At 44.1% G+C, this 26,855-nt stretch overlaps 1 protein-coding gene across 6 annotated transcripts in view; it reads right to left on the minus strand.

Annotated features, from left to right (window-relative positions):
* Positions 1-25,607, minus strand: part of PICALM (phosphatidylinositol binding clathrin assembly protein) — a 171,876-nt gene extending 146,269 nt beyond the window's left edge. For 2 of the 6 annotated variants that reach the window (XM_074983739.1, XM_074983709.1), the window contains exon 1: positions 25,308-25,606. In XM_074983739.1, coding sequence (XP_074839840.1) covers positions 25,308-25,437 — 130 coding nt within the window. In that variant the 5' untranslated portion in view covers positions 25,438-25,606. Of the gene's footprint in view, positions 1-8,470; positions 8,559-25,289 lie in introns of those variants that run through there. The other 4 variants (XM_074983701.1, XM_074983732.1, XM_074983717.1 and 1 more) reach the window with 4 other exon arrangements.
* Between the last annotated feature and the right edge of the window lie 1,248 nt (positions 25,608-26,855).

Genomic DNA, 26,855 nt, shown 5'->3' on the forward strand with positions numbered 1-26,855 from the left:
TGCACCTCATCAGCCCACAGCTGCTGCTCCAGTACGTCAGCAACTCGTCCAAGGCTCCCTCAGCCCTCCTCACCCCAGCAATGGGCCCTCCATCCTTGGACCTGCCCATGCCACAGTGGGATTCCTTTGCATCCCAGGGCTGGTAGTCCTGCTGGCATGCCTGGCTCCAGCTCCCCCCAGGGACTGGCTGGCCCTGGTGGAGAAGTGAGGTTGGCCTGGCCCTCCACTGGTCCAGATGGAAGGGACTCAGTTTGAGATGCTGTCTGCAGCTGTGGGTGCTGCCCGTGTCCTGCTGGTGTGCCTGTGTGTGGCAGGTCCCATTCCCCACCATGTCAGGGGCTCTTGTGGCCTCCCGTCAGGCTGTCAGCAGGTTGGTGCCCATGCCCTGAGACTGCATGCTTGGAATGGGTGGAACACAGCACCTTGCACATGTGTGAAGGGCTTACAGGGTAGGATCCTGCCCAAGCCAGCCCAGGGGGGATTGCAGCGCACCCCCACCCTTGCCCAATCTCCCCCATTCTACAGGGTGTGTGCCCCATGAGGTACTCACTAATGGGTACTTCAAACATGTCCATTGAGACCCTGAAGGCGCCCAACTCCAGGCTGATGACTAGTGTCACCTCACTGGCCTAGGATGCAGTGTCACTCTCATCCACAGCCTGGGTTCCATACTGCTATTCCTCCAGGTAGGGATCTGGCTGCATGGGAGGGAGTGGAGTCCTCTGCCTGGAAGAGCTCATGGTAGTACGGGTAGCTGGGTTATCGTGCCCCTGACTGGCAGGCAGCATCCTGGGCTCAGGCACACCCCTGCCTGAGTTTTTATCTTCACCTGGACCTGCCCCATAGTTGGGGCAGGGTGTCCCTGGGCCTCCAGGGTGGTGGCTACCTGGCTGCATCCCGGGGAGTTCCTGCGTTTGGTTACCGGGTGCAGAAGCACCGTCTCCTCTGCCCAAGGGCTGAGCAGATCCTAGATTTCAGGTCCATCTAAGATGAGGCCTGCCTCCTCCTGGCCAGGGGTGTGTCCTTGGGCTCCTCTCCCCATTCCCTGGAGGGGTTGGCCAAGTAGCTGCCATGTGCCTGGAGTGGCTGCAGGGGGTGGCTGTTAGCAGGCTGCAGGCACACATGCTGACTAGGCTATTTGCACACAGGCTAGTGGTATGGGGTTTCCAGGGTTCCTGTACCTTTAAGGCTGGCTGGAGGAGCAGAGCATAGAGCTCTGCTTGCAGTGGGAAGGACGTGTTCCAGGTCCAGCTGGCTGGCATCATAAAGGACTCCTCTGTTGACAGAAGACCCCCCTCCCCCAAGCATCTACGCTCTTTTTCTATCAACTGAATCTGTCGACAAAGGCCTTCTGCCTCAAACAGGAGTGACAGAACTCTGCTGAGAAAACTGCTGTGTTCTGTCAAGTGATTCTCAACAGAATGCATTTTAGATGTGAATGCTCCTTGAGTTGTCCAAAAAAATTGTCAACAAAGCTCTATAGTGTGAGCGCAGCCTATGACAACAAGGTAAATGTGGTCTACCCAAACCCTAATTTTTATAACAGTAAACATGACAACTTTTCAACTACAGAGCCATTTTGCACAAGCAAGGAAGAAAGTCCCAGTATCTTAGCCAATACCAACCTAGGTAATTACATCTTACCTATTTTTACCATATGTTTTCAACTACAGCAATAGAGGAAAAGTAAATATAGTACAGATTGCACCTTCCTTACCCAGAATGCTCAGGACCTAACAGGTCCCAAACAAGAGAATATGCTGAAAGAGGGGAGGTCCAGGTCTTCTGCACACTGACAGACCTGTACTCTGGGGATGCTGCAGTCCCACCCTCCAGCCTCCCTCCCCCAGAGACTACATCCCCAGCCTGGGCTATCAGAGGCTGTCAGCAGACTCTGGCTCCTGATCCCTATATGCTGCCACGTGGCATGCTGGCTCCAGCAGGGCCTCCAGCTCCCGTGCTGCCACAGGGCAGGGGGCAGCTCCGGTTCCTGGTTCAACCGGGATCCTGCACTGGTCCAGTATTCTCTTGTCCTGGAACATCCATGATCCTGCCAGGCCCCAGATGTTGTAGGATGAAAGCATATTGGATTTGAGAGGTGCAATCCATAGTATTTACAGCAACTTTGTCACAATGTTTCATCTCAATACTACAGACAGAATACTCTATAAAGTGCTTGGGGATATTTCCTAGACATAACTGTGATTTTTCTTGTCCAACTGACACTACATTCTATTATGAGATGGACTAACACTTCATTCTCTCTCTGTAGGATGATTTACAGCAAAGGAGGAATTGTCACATAAGAGATCCAAAGCTCCTCTACTCTGACAATGGTCAGTAGCACATGATTCAAGGCATGACGTAAAAACCGCCAATGGACAGTTATCCAGTTGTCTTCAGAAAAAAAATGTATTCACCTTAGAGGAGAGTGTTTACTGTACCTAGATATTCATAAATGTCTAATCTGTTTGACTCCTGCTAAGTTCTTGACCTAAGCTTGAGGCAGTGAATTCTCCAATTTAATTATACAACATGGATACATTCTTCAAAGACACCAAAGTCACACTGATGCCTAAGTGCCACTGTGTTTAAGGGACATACTCCTAAATCACTTTTGACATGGATGAAAAACAATTTTTCACACGGTAAAGTTTTCAAAAATTCTCATGTGTTGAGTCACCAATGAAATTGAGAGGCCTTAATATAGAATTACATCTCACTTCTTAGCTTCCCAAGAGAGTTAATTGAGGAATAGTAAGTTTCAGTGGTAGGCAAATGTAATAGGCTTACTCCCATCTCACTATATGGGAGAAGTTGCTCTGACTAAACAGAAGCATACCAAAAAGTTGACAGCTTGAAAACCAATCTCTAGTCCATTTCCATATTAAGCAATCTTAATTTTACGCTATGTTTACTACACACCACATGTAGGGCATGTGTAAATTAAAAAAAGCAGGTTTACCCCACACTGCAGTGTGCAGCTACACATGTCAGTGAAAGGCCCTGGTGGCAGGAGGCTGTAACAGCCTTTTCCCCAGTGCTCAGGTCTCTTTCCCTGTGGCAGGAAAAGACTTAAGTAACTTCCTGATCTAGAGAAAGGCTCCAGTGGCAAGGTGCTGCCTTAGCCTTTACTGGCTATCTCCTTACTCAGGAGCATCTTTACCAACCTAAGCTGTGCCTTGCTCTCTACACTACCATATATGCCAATACTACTGGGTTCGCAGTGCCAACATACCCCAAGTAGGTAAGCACATACAGGTGTTCTCATGCTTCTAGTTTTAGTCATCCTTCTCTGGATGCTCCGTTTCTACTATGTTGCTTTTCAGATGAGGTGATCAGAAGTGAACAATGTTTAAGGTCAGTGTGAACATCAACCTATGCCATGACAAACTTTCTATACTATTATTGCACATACATCATAACTGATATTAGATTTACCACTTCTCACTGAACAGAGATTTTCAAAGAGCTGTCTACAATGTTGTCAAGATCTTTTTGCTGATAATGCTGTTAGTTTGGAACTAAATCAATAACTATAGGTCTGTGAGAGTGAGGGATCCTTGTCCAGCATGAGTGGAGAGGTTTTGCTGGGGCTGTACGTGAAGGCCAGTGGTGTTCTGTTGTCTTCCTTGTTGGGCCTGTCTTGTAGCAGGTGGCTTCTGGGTACCCATCTGGCTCTGTCAATCTGTTTCTTCACTTCCTTAGGTGGGTATCAGACACATAAGCATGTGTCCTGCCCAGTGGCAGAATAGTCACTGGACCAATGGAGGCCATATCCACGGCTTCAGCCAACTGGGTACCCCTGTGCACTGCCCCACTTCACTTGGCACTCCTACTGGGGGAGCAGGGTCCTGATTTGGGAACTTGCCCTGCCCACCTGACACTGCTTCCATGGAGCAGGGTCAGGCTTCTGCTGCTTCCCATCAAGAACACTGGGCAAGCACAATGAAAGGAAAACCCTGCGCCTCAACCTTGCTCCCAGTCAGGAGCACAGGGATAAGGAGGAGATTGCCGGGGAAGGAGTGAGAAAGGCCAACACTTGCTCTGGCCCAAAGCCCAACAAAAGTCTCTCCTATGGAAAAACAAACATCTTGGATATAGCATGAAAGTATCCCACTAATCAAGTTATGCCATTCACTACACTGTTGAGGCCACTGCAATGATATTTTTTTCAAAACATATTTGAAACAGTGCTTGTCTTGTAATTGAGGCAGGTTGTGATTCTTTTCCCAAAAAAGCTATAAAACTATTTACATTTAGCTTTAAAAGGATAAACAAAATTTACCTCTTGCATTGGGTACCATTAAGCCACTCCTACAGAAACACCATTTGGTTTCTGAAAAGCACTGACACTGAAAGGCTCTTCCTGATACAAGTACCTAAGGCCTTCCAACATACAGGTTGAGCCTCTTCTTCTGCACACTCTGGTCCAACAACATCCATAGTCCAGCACGATTTACTTAGCTGGATGCCTACTTACTATGGGTGTGGCCAAGTCTTCCCACAGTCTCATTAATTTTGCTTATAGCCACCAGTCCTAACTCAATTTCCTGTGCTGTTAGTTCTCAAATTTACTGTCAATGTCTTTTAGGAGGCCAGGAAGCAATGGAAGTGTTGGCAATGCTGCTAAACAATATTGACCACCCATTGACCAGCAAATTCTCTGGTTAGGAAATGGTTAAACCCCTAGGGTGCCAGACTAGAGAGGTTCAACCCACATATGGTAGGGTGCATGTAACTGGAAGTTACATTGCACAGTTTATTACAAGATCAACCTTCAATTTTATTGAAATAGTTAGAACATCTGACAGTGAGAAAATAACTGATGCATGCACTGTACCTGAGGAACATTTCTTGACAGCTAACAACCACTAATCTTGTCAGTATCGCTAGTGGAATTAAATCCAAGGAGTCTGTAAATGGGGAAAACCCAGGGGACATGAAACAGCAGTAAAGCAGCCTCGAAAAACACCTTCAGAGGAGATGTACTTTTTAATGGCTTGTGATTTACAGGGAAAAAGGTGTACTAAGCTATAGCTTTTATCCAAAAATTCAGAAATGTCCAAAATCAACAGTGCTATCTGATCATGTCAAACAGTTTAGTATGTGCAGAACAAAGTTTAAGCTCCAGTTCTAAGAGGTTGCCAAAACTCAAGCAGAAAACTGTTACTGCACACCTCTACTTCTACTACTCTCAATACCCTCGCCTCCCCAAACATAACACGTGTTAACTTTAGTGTACATTCATCCAAAAGTTATGCATCTACTATCCGCAGTTCCACACTCTTTCCATCAGGTAGTAAAAGACAAGACGACAGTCCTACTGGGCATTTCAAATACATGTTAAGAAAAATCCTCCAGAACAGCCATTTAAACAAAAGGTGAACACACTGAAATGTGAATCTGACTGACGTCTGACTTAAACCCTCATACTCTGAGTGGAGCATAGGTCACCTACAAGTCTCCTCCATCTCACTGTCTTGAAACAAAACTTTTAGCTGACTCCAGGAGTACCCCAGTAGTCCTTCACTCTCATTACATCTTCTCCACATTGTCAAAGGTCTTCCTCTTTTCCATTTTCCATGCAGGTTCCATTTGAGAGCTTGACTGACTATGCTGGGTGATGGTATTCTGAGAGCGTGGCCTAGCCATCCCCACTTTCTTCTCTTGATTTAAACGTCAAGTGACACTTGTCCTGCGCTCTGTTTCAAAACTTCTCATTTGTAACAAAGTCCTACCATCTGATGCACAGGATGGACCTCACTCAACTTTTTATGAATGTCTGTAGCTTGTGATTTTAAGCCTTTTTAATATGCCAAGTCTCACATCCATATAAAAGCACACTCTTCATATTTGTGAACTCCATATGGGAAGAAGTGTCTCTGAATTTAGCTGTTGCTTTCCCTATTCTGGCATTGATATCCTTTTCTATTCCTCTCTGTCTCTGCCCATAATACTCCCCAAACAGGTAAAATGCTTCACATCTTCCAGGTCACTCCCTCCCAGTGTGATGATGGTGTTGTTAGACTGCTTGATCCTCGCTGTTTTGGTCTTTCCCTTTTTAATGCTCAGTCCAGTCACTGAGGCAGTTTTGTCTAGCGTTGTGACCTTTTCTTTCACACTTTCATTATGATGTAAAAGGAGGGTGACATCAGCCAAATCAATGTCCTCGAGTTGTCTGAAAAGTGTCCACTGAATGTCTCATTGATGGTCATCTGTTGTCCTGCTCATAATCCAGTCCTTTGTGATCAAGAACAAGAAAGGTGACAATAGGCACCCTTGTCACACCCCGACAGTATGCTGAAGGATTCTGTGAAGACACCATTATGAACGAAGCATGTTGAGGGTTTGTACACTGAACAGATCAGTATAATAATTTTGGATGGGATGCCATGCTGTTTCAGCCATTTCCATGAAGCATCTCTATCAATGCTGTCAAAGGCTTTTTCAAAGTCTGTGAAAGCTATGTACAGGGAGAAGTTCCACTCAGACCACTGTTCTATGATCACCCAGAGTTGCTATTTGGTCAGTACAGAATCTCAGTTCAGAAGCCGTCCTGTTTTTCCCTGAGCTGTCTATCAATTTCTGTCTTCATTCTCTCCAAGAGAATCCTATTGAACACTTTGCCTGGAAGAGACTGTAACATTAAGCCCCTCCAGTTCTTGCATTCCTTCAGGATGCCTCTCTTTGGAAGCTTGATAAAGTAGCCATGTTTCCAGTCTTGTATAAATCTCTTTGGGACACTAAGGAGATCCCACATCTTGTTGACTGACGCCTCGCTACCTGCCTTGCTTTCTTCCACAGGGATGTTGTCTGGACCAGGTGCTTTTCTGCTTTTCAGATGAGCAATGGCTTTTCTGTTTTCTTCTTTTGTAGGTCTGTTGCTGTTAACCTGCAGTGGTATATTTGCAGGGAGTAACTCTGAAGGTTCCATGTGGGCAGGCAGTTCAGTAGCTCTTCAAAGAGTTCCTTCCATCTACTGAGCTGCCTGCTTGGGTTTGTTAACATATGCCACTCCTTATCCTGTACTGGCTAATCCACTATACACACAGCTAGCTTCCATGTAATGTCATACAGTTCTTTCCAGTTTCTCCATCTGCAGCCTGTTCCACTTGTCATGCAAGGTTTTCCACAAAGTTCTTCTTGATCCATTTTACAGCCTTTAACTTCTCTGACAGCTTCTGAATAGCCTCTGAGCTTCCGCCTTGGCTGTTCTTGTTTTGTTGTTGCTGGCTGCTGCTTTTCTGTCCTTTTATTCCTTCGCTTGTTTTACAGTTTCTACTGTGATCATTCGTTGTGACTCTTTGTCCTCTTAGTGTTTTATCACAGACCTCTTTTCAGGCTACTTTAGCGTGTTCCCAAATTTGTCCCACAGTAGTATCTTCCAGGATGCAGTGGTTTTCAGGATTAAATGGAGAGCACTTCAGTGACTCTTTTTTCCTCCGATGAATTGATGATAGGTGGTAGTGTTTTTCCCCACACACAAGGATCCCTACGGTTACTTGGGTTTCCACCAGACCTCCAGTCAGAAAACCAGACTGATCACATCCGTATCAGCAATTTTTTCAGAAGACTGATGCGGGACACCCATGCTAGAAGAGGAGCAGATGTAGGGTCAGACCACCACTTGGTCACAATAAAACTCAAGTTCAAGAGGTACACCACAAAAGTGACCAAGCCAGGATTGAAATCCAACACAGATCAGCTGAAAGATATAGAGACAGACGACAGCTTCCAAGTGTCGTTGTCCAACAGATATGAAATGTGAACGCTATTTAAAGCGTATGGAGGGAGGACATCAGCACACAAACACAAACAAGCCTTTGAAAATCATCTTTATAGCTCGAATAAAATCTTTGCTTTTGGACACCCACAAGTTTTTCCTGTGACACTGGATACTAGTACTATCACATCCACAATTGAAATACAGCCATTTCTGGATGAAATTCACAAACATCTACACAGCAATGCAATACACAATAGCTTAGTGAGGAATAAGGAATACATTCATAACTGCAATATGCTTTTTTCTTTAAATTACCCAAATTAAAGTTAGTTTATATTAGTGAAAGACGCTAAGTGCCATGGATTGTCATTTGAAAGACTAACCAATTTTTAATCAGAGTGAAATATTTTAAGAATCATGGCACAGAAATTCAAACACTGAAAGGCATCACTGTCTGAGATTAGCCAACGTGGAATCAAACACTAAGTTGAGGAGAAAATAATGACATTTTAAGAGCTAAGGAAATATATTTTCATCTTGTTGAATGGAACAGTAACTCCTCTACTTCACAAACAGCTGGCTGCAGCTCTAAGGTAATGTAACTAAACATAAAATATGGTTTCATTCTTAAAATACAGGAGACATATCATAGTATGAATCATAAACCTATAAAATATCAATCTCACAAAAATATAGTCTAGTTCATTATTACATGAGTTTTACTACCAATGTAAAGTTTACCTGAATAAATATTATTGCAGGAAAGAATAGGGATACTGTGTTGGTGTGCACATTGTTAGCCGTATCTGTAAACAACACGTACCAAAGTGACTCTTCTAGAAGGGGAAAAAAAAGGAGCTTTAAATAGCATTTTTTAAAAACCTCACAGCTACACTGACTTTACTGTTGGTTTAATTATGCACACACAAGATCAATTTACACCAAATATTAAGTTTAAAAAGTAAAGCCAGGACTCAAAAAAATTGGAAACCTATCTTATGTAACTGCTGGCTGAGATTTATGGCTATAATTGTAACAAAGATTTTTCTTTGCAGTTAACTTTTTACACGTAAAGACAATAAAAGTGATTCTAGTTTTCAAACTGAACAATGAGCCACTTGTTTGTGAGAATGCTGACAATTTGTAATGCAGTCAAAATCAATGCAAAAAAACTGACTCCATCTTTTACTTAACTACTGCAAAAAAAGCAAGCATAAAACCATGCTTCATGTTAGTCATGCCAAAGAAAAAAAAAGGCAAAAAGTTTGAAGACGTGTAATTTTGCAAATAACTACACCATAAATATTTTTAAAACAGCTTTAATTTAGCATCAAAACAGTCTATTTAAATATTTTGAATTTAAACATTAGTAATTTCATGAGCTAGAGATACTGCTGTTGAATTTATTACCATGTTACAGGCACCATTCAATTTAAGATTTGTTCAAAATTTATAACCTGAAATTTAGTAAAACCTTTTACATCTTTCATTATGGATTGTGAAAGCTAGTTTTATGGTAAGGTTCCCCAAGCTGCAATGTTTGAGATAAAAGTATCTCAGAGTCTTTAGTTCAGAACAAATTTCACAAGAACACATTTCATCTCAATTTTGTAAAAGTTATCAAATTTGATTTGTGAACATTAAATGCCAAAAATTTTACTCGCAAAGTGGTTCAATAATACAAAACAAAAGCATTATTTTAATATGTTTACAAGAAATATGCTGCATATATGCAAAATTTCATTAAACTGTCCTGTAACAAACTGCATTAAAATTCCTCCGGCTTCTAGACAGGTAGAAATAAAGGTGCTGCTAAGTGTGTGTGGCATGCTGATTTTAATGCTGAAAAAGTAGTTGTTTTCTCCTCATCTTAACACTTAAATTCCTCAATCTCATCTCAGAATGTAGTACACAAAGTTTCATTCTACAAATTATTTTAATATATTTTAATTGACAAAATAGGATTATCACTCATCATGCAAATTAGGAATATCACAATTGGATGTTTTCACTAAACGATTGTTTTCATAAAAATGAAAACCATCTATGGTGATTGGAATGCCAACAATATTAAATTACATTTGTGAAATTCCATCATGTTCAAACTAAATCAATTACAAGATGTTTGAAAAGGAAACAGGTAGTAAGAGTTTGTTCCAGACTACAGAATTGCTTTTTGGACACACAATACCACCTGGCTGTGATTCATGTCAGACAAGTGTTACTAATGATAGTTATCCACCACTGACACAGCGAGCGCCCTACAATAATACGTGTACATAAAGAATACCGGAGAGGATTCTTAAAAGGCACTAGAGCTTCAGCACTTGTAGTGCTAGATAGCAGAACTGCTTTCATCTAATACTGAGAGTCCCGGAGGGGAGAATAAACCGAAGTACAAGGATGAAAGGGGAAAAATTTACAAGTTCCACAAGAAGTTCAATCCAAAAAAGCAATGCTGACAGAAAATCTAATTCCAGTATCAGAAAGTGAATGATTTATGGAATAATCAGATTATATGACATTAGATTCAAGATAGAACCCCCTTTTTAATGGTTTTGACCTTTGTGTCATTTATAGGATAACTACTAATGCCCCTTATTTCCCATAGATAGTCACAAATTCCACATCCGTTCATGACCTCTGCATTGGCGGGTGTGTCTGACCCAAGGACAACCTGCGTAGCTAGAGCAGCCCCTTGGCCAGTTGCAGCAGCTTCTACTAGTGCAGTCTCTCTCCTTCTCCCTCCCTACCCCTGGTACTTATCAGCAATGGGGGGCACTCAGAGTTGGAGGCTGGGGTGCAGGATGATGCTTATCTTGGAGGATTCAGCTCCTAGCTCCACATGCTAAGTCTGCCTGCATACACAGTCTGCAGCTCCCACTGGCCATGATTCTCAGCCAATATGAACTTCAGAGCTGGAGCCTGGGTCAGAGTGCAGCAGGATGTGGAGCTACAAGCTGGAGGTTGCCACTTCCCAAAAGCCAGGCAAGGAACATGCCCCACCCCTGGTGCCGCTCGCCCCCCCCATCCTCTAACCCAGAAACAGTACTGGGGCATGACCCCTCCAGGTTTTAGTCATGGATATAATAAAAATCATGGACAGGCCACTAGCTATGAATATTTGTTTATTGTCCATGACCTGTCCTTGATCTTTACTAAAAATACCACGACTAAATTACAGCTGTAATAATGACCCATCTGAACACATTTCTGATATGAATTATAGAATCAAAACCATGGGAGTCAGACTGAGAACACCTAATATGCCTTCTACTCCATCTTCCAGGCACTGCAGCGCTGTTCCCTCCGGTACATATTATAACGCTTTGTCCTAGAAACTGAGGGGCTGAGTTATTTTTGGTGTAGCAAGACCAGTCATTTCATTCTTTAGGTTTCTACAAGCCTCTTTTCTTTTAAATATACGAAGTGTTTTTATAAGGTTTAATACAGCTAATGATCCATACAAGCATTACACAGAATAAACCATAGTGAGCATAGTCAGCCAAACTTAGTTAGTTGTACATTTTTCTACGTTTGCTACATTAATTGTGAAAAGCTTGCCTAAATAAAGTTAAATTTAATGTTCACAAATGATTTCAAACTGACTATCGACAGGGATAGGGGAGCAAAGCCCACAGGTAAGTGGTGGTCATCGAAACCTGGGAGATGGGTCAGAAATGGGAGGCAGCATGGGCAACAGAATAAAAAAAGAAGGTCAAGGCAAAACAGGGAGGCAAGAGCAAATCAATATCTTAGATGCCTATATACAAATGCAAGAGGTATGGGTAATAAAAGCAGGAAGAACTGGAAGCGCTAATAAATAAATACAACTATGACACCATTGGCATCATGGAAACTTGGTGGGATAATATACATGATTGGAATGTTGATATTGAAGGGTACAACATGCTTCAGAAGGATAGACAGGGAAGAAAGGGGAGAGGTATTGCCATACATATTACAAATGTACACACTTGGACTGAGGTGGAGATGGACGTGTTGAGAGTCTCTGGGTTGGACTAAGAGGAGTAAAAAATAAGGGTGATGTCCTGCTAGGAGTCTACTACAGGCTGCCTACCCAGGTGGAAGAGGCTTTTTTTAAGCAACTAACAAAATCATGCAGGGCCCCGGATTTGGTGGTGATGGGGCCCTCCAACTATCCAGATCTATGTTGGGAAACTAATACAGCAGGGCACAGACTAGCCAATAAGTTCTTGGATTGCATTGGAGACAATTTTTTATTCCAAAAGGTTGAAAAAGCTACCGGGGGCAAACTGTTCTAGATTTGATTTTTAACAAATAGGGAGGAATTGGTAGAGAACTTGAAAGTGGAAGGCAGCTTGGGTGAAACTGATCACAAAATCATAGAGTTCACAATTCCAAAGAAGGGAAAAAGGGAAAAACAGCAAAATAGAGATAATGGATTTCAGGAGGGCAGATTTTGGTAAACTCAGAGAGCTGGTAGGTAAGGTCCCATGGGAAGCAAAACTAAGGGGGAAAAACATCTGAGGAGAGTTGGCAGTTTTTCCAAAGGGACGTTATTAAAGGCCCAAAAGCAAGCTATCCCACTGCATAGGAAAGATAGAAAATATGGCAAAAAACTGCCTTGGCTTAACCAGGAGATCTTGCATGATCCCAAAATAAAAAAGGAATCGTATAAAAAATGGAAACAAGGACAAATTACAATGGGTGAATACAGGCAAACACCACAAGAATGCAAGAGGAAGATTAGAAAGATTAAGGCACAAAATTAGCTCAAACTAGCTACAGGCATAAAGGGAAACAAGGCTTTTTATAAATATATTAGAAACAAGAGGAAGACCAGGGACCGGGTAGGGCCATTGCTCAGTGAGGAGGGAGAAACAGTAACAGGGAACTTGGAAATGGCAGAGATGCTTAATGACTTTGTTTTGGTCTGCACTGAGAAGTCGGATGAAGGAATGCCCAACATAGTGAATGCTAGAGGGAAAGGGGTAGGGTTAGAAGTTAGAAATCACTTATATAGTGCCCATCTATAAAAAGGGGAATAACAACCACCCAGGAAACTACAGGCCAATCAGCTTAACTTCAGTGCCAGGAAAGATAATGATCAGGCAATTAAAGAAATCATCTGCAAGCACTTGGAAGGTGGTAAGGTGATAGGGAACAGCCAGCATGGATTTGTAAAGAACAAATCACGTCAAACTAATCTGATAGCTTTCTTTGACAGGATAATGAGCCTTGTGGATAAGGGAGAAGCAGTAGACGTGGTATACCTAGACTTTAGTAAAGCATTTGATACGGTCTCTCATGATATTCTTATAAAAAAACTAGGCAAATACAATGTAGATGAGGCTACTATAAGGTGGGTGCATAACTGGCTGGATAACTGTACTCAGAGAGTAGTTCTTAATGGTTCTCAGTCCTGATGGAAAAGTATAACAAGTGAGGTTCTGCAGGGGTCTGTGTTAGGACCGGTTCTGTTCAATATCTTCATCAACGATTTAGATATTGGCAGAGAAAGCATGTCTATTAAGTTTGCAGATGATACCAAGCTGGAAGGGGCTGCAACTGCTTTGGAGGATAGGGTCATAATTCAAAATGATCTGGATAAATTGGAGAAATGGTCTGAGGTAAACAGGATGAAGCCTAAAAAGGACAAATGCGAAGTGCTCCACTTGGGAAGGAACAATCAGTTTCACGCACACAAAATGGGGAGAGACTGTCCAGGAAGTCATTCTTCCACTCTGCTCTGCGCTGGTTAGGCCTCAACTGGAATAGTGTGTCCAGTTCTGGGCACCACAGTTCAAGAAAGATGTGGAGAAGTCAGAGAGGGTTCAGAAAAGAGCGACAAGAATGATTAAAGGTCTAGAGAATGTGACCTATGAAGAAAGGCTGAAAGAACTGGGCTTGTTTAGTTTGAAAAAGAGAAGATTGAGGGGAGACATGATAGCGGTTTTCACGTATCTAAAAGAGTTTCATGAGGAGGAGGGAGAAAATTTCTTCTTTTTGACTTCTGAAGATAGAACAAGAGGCAATGGACTTAAACTGCAGCAAAGGAGGTTTAGTTTGGACATTAGGAAAAAGTTCCTAACTGTTAGGGTGGTCAAACAGTGGAATAAGTTGCCAAGGGAGGTTGTGGAATCTCCATTGCTGGAGATATTTAAGAACAGGTTAGATAGATGTCTATCAGGGATGGTTTAGACAGTACTTGGTCCTGCCATTGGGGCATGGGGCTGGACTCGATGGCCCCTCAAGGTCCCTTCCAGTCCTAGTATTCTATGATTCTATCCTATTGGGCACACAGACTTTCAATACCCAACAAGTTGTAAACATCTTGTGATGTGAATTTTCTGTTAACGCAGACTTGAGTAACACAGTCAGTATTTTATTACTATTAAAGTATTCAGAAGTAAAAAGTATGTTAATTGCTGATTGACCACAAGTCAGAATAGAGCAAAAATATGAACTGAGATACTGTCTCTAAGATCGACTTCTAGAAGACTAAATATCCAACAGTTTACATACGTCAATCACTATCACAAAAAAGCATTACAGAACTGCTTGCTTGAATTATGTTTTGAAATACACAACCTGCGCAATAGGAGGAAAAAAAGCTAAAAACAATCAACTCTGAGTATAATTTTTTTTCTTATGCTGTCTATGTAGACAAACATATATTGCTTAAAGCAACAAAGGGTCCTGTGGCACCTTATAGACTAACAGAAAAGTTTTGAGCATGAGCTTTCATGAGCACAGACTCACTTCATCAGATGCTGGTCTTGGAAATCTGCAGGGCCAGGTATAAAGAAGCCAGAGCAAGGGTGGGGATAACAAGGTTAGCTCAGTCAGCAAGGGTGAGGCTTACTACCAGCAGTTGATCTGGAGGTGTGACCACCAAGGGAGGGGAAGCTGCTTCTGTATTTAGCCAGCCATTCGCAGTCTTTGTTTAAGCCTGAGCTGAGGGCGTTGAATTTGCAGATGAATTGTAGCTCAGAAATTTCCCTTTGGAGTCTGGTCCTGAAATTTCTTTGCTGTAGAATAGCTACTTTTAAGTCTGCTACTGTGTGGCCTGGGAGATTGAAGTGCTCTCCTACGGGTTTTTGTATATTGCCATTTCTGATGTCTGATTTGTGTGCGTTTATTCTTTTATGTAGAGACTGTCCAGTTTGTCCGATGTATGTAGCAGAGGGGCATTGCTGGCACATGATGGCATAAATTATATTGGTAGATGTGCAGCTGAATGAACCCACAATGGTGTGGCTGACCTGGTTAGGTCCTGTAATGGTGTTGCTGGTGTAGATATGTGGGCAGAGCTGGCAACAAGGTTTGTTGCATGGATGGGTCCCTGAGTTAGAGTGACTGTGGTGCGGTGTATAGTTGCTGGTTAGGATTTGCTTCAGGTTGGCAGGTTGTCTGTGGGCAAGGACTGGTCTGCCTCCCAAGGCCTGTGAAAGTGGGGGATCATTGTCCAGGATGGGTTGTAAATCCCTGATGATGCGCTGTAGAGGTTTTAGCTGAGGACTGTAGGTGATGGCTAGTGGTCTTCTGTTGGTTTCTCTCTTGGGCTTGTCCTGTAGTAAGAGGCTTCGTGGCACATGTCCGGCTCTGTTGATCTGTTTTTTCACTTCCTTAGGTGGGTACTGCAGTTTCAAGAATGCTTGGTAGAGATCCTGTAGGTGCTTGTCTCTGTCGGAGGGGTTGGAGCAAATGCGGTTAATATCTTAGTGCTTGGCTGTAGACAATGGATCGTGTGGTGTGTCTGGGATGGAAGCTGGAGGCATGAAGGTAGGCATAGCAGTCAGTAGGTTTACGGTACAGGGTGGTATTGATGTGGCCATCGTGTATTAGCACCGTGGTGTCCAGGAAGTGGATCTCCTGTGTGGACTGTTCCAGGCTGAGGTTGATGCTGGGGTGAAAGTTGTTGAAGTCCCAGTGGAATTCCTCCAGAGTCCCCTTCCCATGGGTCCAGATGATGAAGATGTCATCAATGTAGCGTAAGTAGAGATGAGGTGTTAGTGGACGAGAGCGAAGGAAGCGCTGTACCAGGTCAGCCATGAACATATTGGCATATTCAGGGGCCATGCGGGTACCCATAGCTGTGCCACTGATTTGAAGGTATATATCGTTGCCAAATCCGAAATAGTTGTGTGAGGATAAAGTTGTGTGACCTGGGAGAGTCAAGTGCTCTCCTACGGGTTTTTGTACATTCCCATTTCTGATATTCGATTTGTGTGTGTTTATTCTTTTACGTAGAGACTGTCCAGTTTGTCCGATGTACATAGCAGAGGGGATTGCTGGCACATGATGGCATAAATTATATTGGTAGATGTGCAGCTGAATGAACCCACGATGGTGTGGCTGACCTGGTTAGGTCCTGTAATGGTGTTGCTGGTGTAGATATGTGGGCAGAGCTAGCAACGAGGTTTGTTGCATGGGCACTTCAATCTCCCAGGCCACACAGTAGCAGACTTAAAAGTAGCTATCCTACAGCAAAGAAATTTCAGGACCAGACTCCAAAGAGAAATTTCTGAGCTACAATTCATCTGCAAATTCAACGCCCTCAGCTCTGGCTTAAACAAAGACTGCAAATGGCTGGCTAAATACAGAAGCAGCTTCCCCTCCCTTGGTGGTCACACCTCCAGATCAACTGCTGGTAGTAAGCCTCACCCTTGCTGACTGAGCTAACCTTGTTATCCCCACCCTTGCTCTGGCTTATTTATACCTGGCCCTGCAGATTTCCAAGACCAGCATCTGATGAAGTGAGTCAGTGCTCACGAAAGCTCATGCTCAAAACTTTTCTGTTAGTCTATAAGGTGCCACAGGATCCTTCGTTGCTGTTACAGATCCAGACTTACACGGCTACCCCTCTGATTCATTGCTTAGGTATTTCTTTCAAATCCGATGTGAGCATGACTTAACTTTTAGAGCTCTCCCTGTGCTATGCTAACAAGATATTTTATCCCAAATTATTATTTCTCTTGAAGATACTTAAGTTGGCAGGAAACTGGAGGGATCAAGCATGTGTAAGAATAGATATATTAAATCATTCTTAAAAAACAAAGCGATGTTAGCAAGTACCTCAGACTAGGAGGTTCACAAAGTACTGCAACAGAGCGTTTTGCCTTCTTTAAACACTTGTCGGCTTAACATACTTTCACAAGGTAAATAGGGATGTTATTCTTAACTTGAAACTATCTGGAAATGGTAAACAGTGTAACATCTGTTTCTGAACTATTAGGGGGACTTCCAAGATTCCCATCAAGCGTGTATGAACATTATACTAGACCTCGCACATGTACACAGAGTTCCTACACAATTTGAACAAACTTAAGGCAAACATATTGGGACAGGTTTGTCTGACCTTATTAAGATTCATGCATAAATTGAGTAAAGACTACTGATAAAATATCATGCATTTAAGACATATTAAACATCCAAATACTGGTGCAGTGTGTTCTTTAGAAATCACATAACATTTTGCAGGTAAGCTGTTAAAAAACTTGAAAATTCATTCTAAGACACTCAAGAACTCTCTCAGCATTTTATGAATATTATTTGGTGGTAAATCTCACTGATTTTCTTCACCATAAATTTCTTATAAAATGCAACATTTAAGATGGGAAGGAGCAGAACAAATGTTGAATAAATCATATGTTTGCAATATTTGTTAAATTGTTATCTTGTGCTACAAATATCTCAAAACAAGCTAATTAAAATGAAATCAAAATCTTTACCAGATGAATTAAACAAGAAAACAGTTATCAAAAGATAAAGATGGAAACAGCTTATTATGTCATGTACTCCAAGCTACAAAACAATGAAGGGAACCTTTCCTGAGCAGTTTTGCCAGAACAGCACAAGATATGAAGGTTGATGATGGCCGTATTAAAAGTCAGATTACGTTGTAGCTCAAAGTTACACAGCTCAAGATCAGTTGCTGAGGCAATAGAAGTGCGAAGATACCTGGCATAAAAAAAGAAAGTTCTGCAGATGAAGAAAGATACAGAAAATCCAAAGACATTGAGAACTGATACAAGCTAAAAACAAACAGCTGCAGAAACAAATAACCCACTGGTGAATCGAACAAGAAAGCCACAATTCTCGCACCCTGATAAAGGCGTGACTTCATGTTCCTGAAGTAGTCCAGGGAAATCTATAGAGGGATATAAAGCTAGCATTATATCGGAATCTAGAAAATAAATAAATAAGTTAAAAAGATGGAAGAGTAACTCAAAAGTCACAATACTGCAGTTATCTAGACTTGCACAATAATCATTTAACAATTAGCCTTCAGAAATATCTGGATGAAGTATAAACTGGGAAGCAACTCCAAGGAAGAACTTCAAGTGATCCTATCAAGCAGACTAAAAATAAGAAGCTTGTAAAGTACTGCATCATTCAAACAAAATAGGAAAGCAATCTGCCAGAGGACAAAACAACAAAAAACAATAGTTACAGCCTCGTTAAAACTGACCAATGCAGTTGCTGCTGTATTTCAAGACTGATCTTATGTTTAAGGCACTGGACAAGGACACACAAAATAAATTCTGTTCCCAGCTCTTCCACAGACTTCCTGTAGGACACTGAGCATACCGCTGTCTGTGCCCCAGATCTTCATCTTTAAAATGCAGCAAATGCTTCCTTTCTCCCCTACTGTCTACTTAAAATCTAAGCAAACCCACATTGAGAAAGTCCCTGTGTTTGTATGGTGCCCAGCAAGATTTTATTTCTATTCTTATGCCATCGAGGAACTAAACTGACATGCATGGTACAAATAAACTGTTTAGTCTATAAAGCTCTATTAACATTACAACTTTGGCTGAAGAATGCTCCTCACAAATGGCTAAACAGTATCATATGTATGTACGGAAAAATGGGATTTAGAGATATAGCTATCATTCTTGGCATACTGTTTGAGGGCCTATGATTTTATGGATTGAGGCAAAGGCAGAAGAAGAATCAAAGTCTATACGCTGCACATGCATTGCATAACCAGGAGGTGACTTTAGAAACGGATGCTGATTGGCCAGAGCCATTCCACATATAGGACAATTTGATGCAGCTAGCCCAGGCCCCATCAAGGCCACCCACACCATCCTATGGACAGGTCTGTCCCCCATGTTAAAGGGAGCCCATGGGACGTGGGTAGCCTGGGGGATTAACTCGGAGAACTGGTACAGGGCAGCAGCAGAGGTTGGGGGGGGGGGGGGGGGGGAGAACAGTGGGCTGGGCCAGAACACACTGTTTCCTGCCACTGTGAAGCAGAGCACAGCAGGATGGGAGATGGGTGACAGAGCAGGCTGCTAGGTCACTCTGCAGTGAAAGTGTGGAATGGGGTAGAGGAGGGGGACAGACCCCTCCATGGAATGGAGCAGGTCTGAGAGGGGGTTGTTCCAGTCCACCTACACCCATAGGGAGGGCCCTGCTGATAACTATATGATTTCAAGTCACTAAAGGTATACTCATAGCATGGAAGTTTCTTTTTGAACTTCATAACCTCATGTTTTAGAAGTGAGCCAGAAAGGCTACTGCAGAACAACAATGCAAAATTCATCTCCTCTATCTGGCCAGGACTAGTCTTTTTTTGACTAAAGAAAAAAAAATTGAGATTTTCATTGTAATGAACCAGGATGGATGGATTTAAATCACCAAAAGTAAGTTGATTTAATCAAGTATTAGCCATGTGACACTTCTTCACAAATTCCTTCAAAGACTGGGGAAAATCTAATCACTAAAACATGTAAAATGCTGCACTGAGCTGCAAATTAACTAAGATGTACTTTGTGTAATTTTTTAGATAAAATAAAAATCAAGTCAGAAAATAGTACATAATACTGATTACCTATGTCAAGTTGCAGATGCAGCAGCAATACATTACAAATAGTTTAAGAATTAAATCCTACACACAAACAGCAGCACTTTTTTTTTTTTTTTTAAATCAAATGTTTTTACATTTGCAATTATAGCAGTCTCTTAAGTTACTAGTTGACAGCTGCCCTCAAGTTTTTTGGTTTTTTTTTTAATTTTCAAACTTTATAACCTCTAGCAGACAAGTCCTCAGATCACTAAATGTACAGTGTCCTTAAAATGTCTATAACTAGCTTCCATCTTCTCCACTCCCACTATCATTTTGATGCAGATTTAATTCCAAGGTCATGTTTCCCCCCTCCCACTCCCCCTCAAAAAAAGGCTAAAACTGGCTGTGCTTAGAATGCACTTAATTTTGGAGTAAGCCCTCTTGAACACAAGTACAGGACAGGGCTTAAAATAAGGAAGAGAAATGTGGCATCACCCTTATTGTCTGTGGCCACCATGTTAAAAAAAGCATGTATTAGGTAATATAAAATAAGAATGACACAGGGTGAACCAGCAACTCTAGATTTCTTCAGCTTTCTGTACAGTATACTTGGGTGATTGAGTCTAAACTTAGTTAGCTACTAGTAAACTAATTAAACAAACCACAACTATTACTTAAGCTAACTTTTTTCCCTAGCAACATCCAACACAGCAAACAGCCTGCAAATCTACTTATTAAAATCAGAATTATATTAAAAGGCATAGAGTCTTGAAGAACGATGCATTGCAAAGTTAACCCACATAGTTTAGACATCTCCACTCACATCATTTTCTCACAATAAGTAGTTTTCCTTATGATGTTTTATTCTTGCAGCTAGGCTCTGCATCTTGCGCTACTTACAACTGACACTAAGGATATAAAATTCCATGAAACGAGTTCACTTGTTAAACACCAAGTTTAACCAGTTAACGGATTAAACAGGTGGCAGACAGAACTCCAGCCCAGAAGCCCCAGCTGCTGAGGACAGGGGCTGCTCCCACCAGGCTCGAGTGTTCCTGCCCACAGTACACTGGGAATGGGGGCTGGTCCAGCAAAGCCCCACATCCTCAGAGGTCCTGAGTGCGTTCTGAGCACAGATGCTCCAGCCCCACTGTAACAGCTCATCTGTGGAGAGGCCTCCCTGGTGCTTCCCCCTCCTGGGCTGCCACAAATGGGGGCTGTTCTGGTGTGCCTGCAGTGAAGCTTACCAGTTAATCATTAACATCCCTATTTGACACATTTTCCCTTTTTATCCAATGAATGAATTTCTGCGAAATATTCTCAGATAGTATATTTCACATTGAGAAGCCATAACTGTTTTAATTTGGCAGAAGTGTAGGGGAATAACTGGAAGCTCTCTGTGTGTTCCAAATTATATCTTCCCTTTTCCTTTCCACTCCACTGTTTCTATGCTGTGTCTGTCTTTAGACAATGTCATAACTAACTCTGCTGTGCGTGGCCCAAGTCCACCATCACATAAGCATGGAACAAAAACAATCCTATCTAGCCTGTCTTTCCATGTTAGTTTATGGCAGAGAAAGAAACAAAACCCACAATTTTCAAAAAGCAAGAATTGGTTTTCAGTCTGGACAGACTAGAGCCATTAATTCGAGAACCTATAATCAGCATAGTAAAGCTTATCTAGCAGACTTTTGTACTAATTAGTACATTTATTATAGTTTTATAAATCTGTTGTGTGGAGCAGAGCTCCTCACAGGCCAGATATTAGTTCTTGAGCCTTACAACTTTATAGTTCCAGGGAACAAATATGTATGGAGTAATTCAAAGAATGAATGTAGGAGCCAGATAAGTAGTATAAGTAACTCAGGTGGGATCTATGCCATCAATTTCTGCAGAATACAAGTATTCACTTTGTTAGATATATTCTGACCCAGATGCAAACCTTTTCCAAATGTCATTTTCCCTGATGTCAGTATACAGACAGCTCCAGTGAAGCGTTACCACTCTTGCTTTCTCAAACACCAGCAAAATAAAAGTAACAGAGTAAGCCGTGCTAGTCTATACACTCTCAAAACAAAAAGCAGTGAAGTAGCACTTTAAAGACTAGCAAAATAGTTTATTAGGTGAGCTTTCGTGGGACAGACCCACTTCTTCAGACCATAGCCAGACCAGACTCAATATTTACGACACAGAGAACCAAACACAGTAAGCAAGGAGGACAAATCAGAAAAAGATAATAAAGGTGAGCAAATTAGAGAGTGGAGGGGTGGGGGGAAGGTCAAGAATTAGATTGAGCCAAGTATGCAGACGAGACCTAAGTGGGTCTGTCCCACAAAAGCTCACCTAATAAACTATTCTGCTAGTCTTTAAAGTGCTACTTGACTACTTTTTGTTTTGACAGCAAAATAAACTGAGACCTATAGTCAAGAGAGCTCAGTCAGGTGGACAACAATAAAATTAACAAAAAGGTAAGTTAACTTCACTCTGCCGCAAGCAGAAGCTAGTCCAGGTAGAGATAGGAACTGGCACTATTCATAGACCAAGGGAGGAATACAGCAGCAAGCAGATCAGGAAAGCCAGAATAAACTTTTTCATCTTACAGTTTAAAACAAAGCGCTCCACAGCCAAAGATAAGTATGAAAGACTTTGCCCCTAAGCAAGACAACTCCCACGTGAATCCCAACCTCTCCTTTAACAGCAGCGGTTTACAGTAGGAGAGGTGCTCCTGGGGATACCCTCTCTTTTGTATTGGTTTCTAAAAAATAACTGATTTAATCTCTTTTATACTGGGGAGTACTTAAAGTACCCATGCTTCTCATTACATCTGAAGCTGTGTCTTGGAAAAGGGCTCCAGCAAAAGCCCAAGGAGGAATTCCTTAGTTACTTGTAATCCAGTGGTCCCATGGTTCCCTGTGTATAGAAGGACCTACATAAATATTTGAGCATTTTGGTTATTTGCAATCCAGGTATTTTACCATATCCCAGGATGGAAAATATTCAAGATGTCCCTATCATGGTCACAAGAGGATGCCACTTCAATTACTACTTACAGTCCAGGTTAGGAAAGAGAAGGAGAGACTGTAGGGTGGTCCCTTTGGGTAAACAGGGATTCCCTAGTGTCTCTCTCATGTACCCACAGATAAAGTGTTTCCAAAGCCCCTCAACAGTATGGTTTTAAGGAGGAATGTATTTGTGGGGTCTCCTCCTCTTGTCCCATTCTGGGATACACACATGGAAGGTGTATCAGTTTCCTATGCGGGAAAACTGAGGTAGCCAGGTGCCTCTGGAGTCATATTATCCTTGGGTGGAAGAGAATTAAGAGTTCCTACAGGATTTCTACGAAGAAAGTCCCTATTAGGGTGTCCTCCTCAAGTACCTCTGCTTGGTCTCCATACTTTCATAAGTAAGAAATGATTAATGAGGATACCTATAAGTGTCCAAGTACACCACAGGCCCCAGAATGCTCTGGGTAAGAACGATTAATGGGGACACACCTGTGGATCATGTTCCCTAAGGAGAACATCTCTCTCACATACCTACAATCTAGATGAGTTCTCCTAGACCCCATGATCTCAAGGGAACCAGGAAGAGAAGGATTCTATCAGGGTGAACTTCTGAGAGAAGAGGAGATTCAACTTCTCAGGTACTCAATACACAACTACTTTGCTGGGCAGGATTTAGAGTGTGTACTGCAAGAGTTATGTAGCAGAAATAGGCCCCTCCAACAAGCTGTGTGAGTGAGGAAACTTCCTTGTATATTCAGTGCACTCATTTCTTCGCCTCAAAAATCCCCTCAAGGAGAACGTACGGGACAAAGAGTCCTTCTGGCTTCCTGCTCCATGTAGCTCGCTGCTCTAGATGCAGAGGGGGTGGAGGGGAGGTACTGTGCACTGCTCTCATCCCCTTGCAAAAACTCAACTCCACTTGGTCCATTTCCAACCAACTGAAGCTGAGAGATTCTGCTGGCGGATGGGGACAGCACACAAAGCCTCCCTCCCCCCTTGGCATCTGAAGCAGAGCTACAGGGTGCAGGCAGCAGTTTTCAATGAGGATCCTCAGTGGCTGCTGGCTGGGAGTTACCTAGTTAAGTCTTCCAGCTACAGCCTGCCTCTGGCACCACAGACCCTCCCTCGCCATCCTCTGCCCCACCACTGCCATCCCTCCTACCCTACATAACCCTAACCCTCTGTCCCCCATGCCCCACTTACCCCAAACCCCCTCTCTCTCCTCTTGCACACATATCCCCAACCTAGACTCTACTGCAGGCCACAACCCCTACTGCCAAAAGTCACAGCCCAAACACCGGCACCACTGCCGCAGGTCACAACTGCCTCTTTCACCCAAACTCCCACCCAGACTTCACACCTCTTCCTGTCCCCCAATCCCATGCCCTAAGCTCCCTTCTTCACCCAACCTCCATCCCAGACCCTGCAACCTCCTCCATTAATATAATGGAAGTGTGCGGCCCTTGGCCGCTTTCCAAATTCTTGGTGTGCCCCCCATCAAAAATTATTGCCTATTCCTGTTCTAGTAGATAGTACTTGAGAGATCAGCTCATAACATGTTAATAGCCCACACCCTGATTCTTGAACCCCTGCTCTGTTTGTGTGAAAAAGCTTTGAAGAAGCACCTGTCTTACTGACATCTTGGAGGATACAACCAAGCAAATACTCCAAGTCCCCCTGACCCCACAGTGGAACAGACTTAAGGATAGAGTCATATGCATTCATAGCATCTCAAATACTCAGTAACCAACGGCACAAGAAGGGGAGTGGTGGGTAGAAAGAGGTTCAAACAGAGAACAAGGGACACAGTGCCCCTGACCCCAGTAGAAGTAGCACCTGGACAAATCAACAGGGGGAAGCCTCCTAGGAATTAACAGTTGCCACCACCCCAAAAAAGGTGGAGGAAGGTCCCTACAGGGACAGAGTTATTCATCATCCTGCCATGTCCTGAAAAATGGGAGAAGTTGTCCCTACAGGGATGGAGCAAAACCTACCACATATTCATGGTCCCAAGGTGTCAGGGGAAAAAATCCTTAGAGTAGAACCCTGTCCCAAAACTCTCAATCCCATGAATTTATAGAGAAAGACAATGAGGTGCCCTAGAAGTGTGGACAGAACTACTCTCTTCCCCTCCCCAGTACTCTCAGGCCCTACACCATGAGGGGTGACCACTCCCCCCATATTCACAGTCTTCACCGGTCCCCCAGCAGGGGGGCACCTTTTTTGCTCTCCGCCCCACACCCTCCCCCAGTCTCCACGGCTGCTAGGGAATCTCTCCTGTACCCTCCCACTCACAAACTCCATAGCCCCTGGGGAGGACCTTCCCTACCTTCCTCCAACACTCTCATAATCCGCCTAGTCTCTGGGGGTGCTCTCACCTACTTTCAGGCCCCAGGGCAGAACCTCTCCTACCCTCTCCCCCTGGTACTCCCAAACCCTAAAGCCACCAGGGGACACCTCTCATGCGTCTCACTCACAGTTCCCTCAGCCCCAGAGGAAAGCTCTCCCACTCTCCTCTGCTCCCCGTCCGCATCGTCCCCGAAGAGCACCTCTCTCGCTCCCCCCCCCCGCCCCCGAAAAAATCCTCACAGCTCCACAAGAACCTCTCTGGTCCCGCACTTGTCTAAGTCCCCCTCCTCCTCCTCAACAGTCTCCCTAACCCGCGAAGGGGGGACCCTGTGTACCTGTACCGCCCCGCCCCGCGAGAGGGGAACCGCTCCGTACCCGCCCCCAACTCCCGTACTCATGGTCCCCCGGGAAAGAACCGCTCTACCTTGGTCCCCCTACTCACAGTCCAGGTGCTTTTTCTTGGGCCCCATGACCTCGTGGGTCGTGGCTTTGCAGACGGTTTTGGAGACGGCGGAGCCGGTCACGCTGTGCTGCGCCGCCGTGATGCGGTCGGTGAGGCTCTGGCCGGACATGGTGCTGCGGGGCCGCACGATGCCGGGCTGGGACGGGAAACAGGGACGGACGCGCTCGGACACGTCGCTCTGCCCCGCCGCGGGCTACGCTGCTCCGCTCCGCTCCGCCCCGCCCCCGGGGACGGCCCTGTCAGCCGGGCAGGGACCCCTCCTCCTGTCCCCCGCCCTAGCCCCCGCCCCTCGCTCCTGCCACTCGGCCGGGGTCGGGGCACACACGCACACTAGGCGCCGCAGGAAAATGGCGGCCACGCAGCGCCTCCTCGGACCGCGGCTGGCCGCCCGAATCACGTGACTGCCACCCCTCACCCAGCCCCGCCCACATCTATCAACTCGCTCTCTTCTCTCCTTCTGTCCCGCCCGTATCACGTGACCCTTCCCAGTCTTGGCGCAACAAGAGGGAGCCGGCTTAGGCGGTCACGTGGGGTTGTATCAGCTTGCCTGTGGTTTAGTGCCAGCTGGGGCGGGCTCCGGGTGGTGCCTCGCTGCCCCCCTGTCTAGTGCTAAGGGCTTTGGCGTTGTGCCCAGTTCCCGAAGGGCTGGCTGGCGCGCAGGACTCCTGGGTTCAGTCTCCAACGCTGCCCCTCATTGGCTGGGACCTTGGACAGGTCCCTTAGTGTTGTGGTACCTCAGTTTGCAAAGTGGGGTGTCTGCGCGGCCCCGTATCTGCCAGAGTGCCCATGAGCGCGGTGCGAGGCAGGGTCAGCCCTGGCTGCGCTGGGGATGGGCTGGCAGGAGCGCCCGTCCGATTTCACCCCGCTGCTCCGTGTGCAGCGTGCGGTGGTTCTGTTCGCAACATGCCCTTTCCACTCCCAGCCGGCGACAGGAGGGAAGAGGTACCAGACCCTCAGGCTTGCAAGTGTTCTGCGCACAGAATTGTCTTCTGGCCTGAAAAGTTGAAAGAGAAGCATGTAGCTGATGCGCTCAGCTCTGCACAAGGGTGAAAGATAGCCGGCTAGTGCTGAATCCAAGCAAGTCTAAGGCTACGCAGGTGGGTAGAGGGAAACACCTTAAAAGAACTTACCTCCTCTGTCTCATCACCAGCAACTTCAAGAAAAACTCAATGTCATCATCCCTGGACTCGAATGAACATTTTACATAATTCCCACAAAAACACAAATGAACTGAGGCAGAACCCATCAGATCTGGCCACAACAGTCTTACTGAAGACGGTCACTCAGCCTCAGACCACTCAGGGCACAAAGCACCAGTTTCTTCCAACACAAAATCAGCTACCTCCAGAAATTCCGCAATATGAACAGCTTCTCTCAGAATGCTGTCCTTATCAGCATGGCTGTCACCTCCCTATTCAGCAATCCTCACAATGACAGAATAACTGTTCGCCTTAAATAGCTAAAAGATAACAGACAATATTCAGCTACCCTTCCCAAACACATCACCAAAGTCATCTATTGTAGCCT

Source organism: Carettochelys insculpta, chromosome 1, assembly GCF_033958435.1.
Source record: "Carettochelys insculpta isolate YL-2023 chromosome 1, ASM3395843v1, whole genome shotgun sequence".
In the NCBI taxonomy this organism is placed as follows: Eukaryota; Metazoa; Chordata; order Testudines; family Carettochelyidae; genus Carettochelys; species Carettochelys insculpta.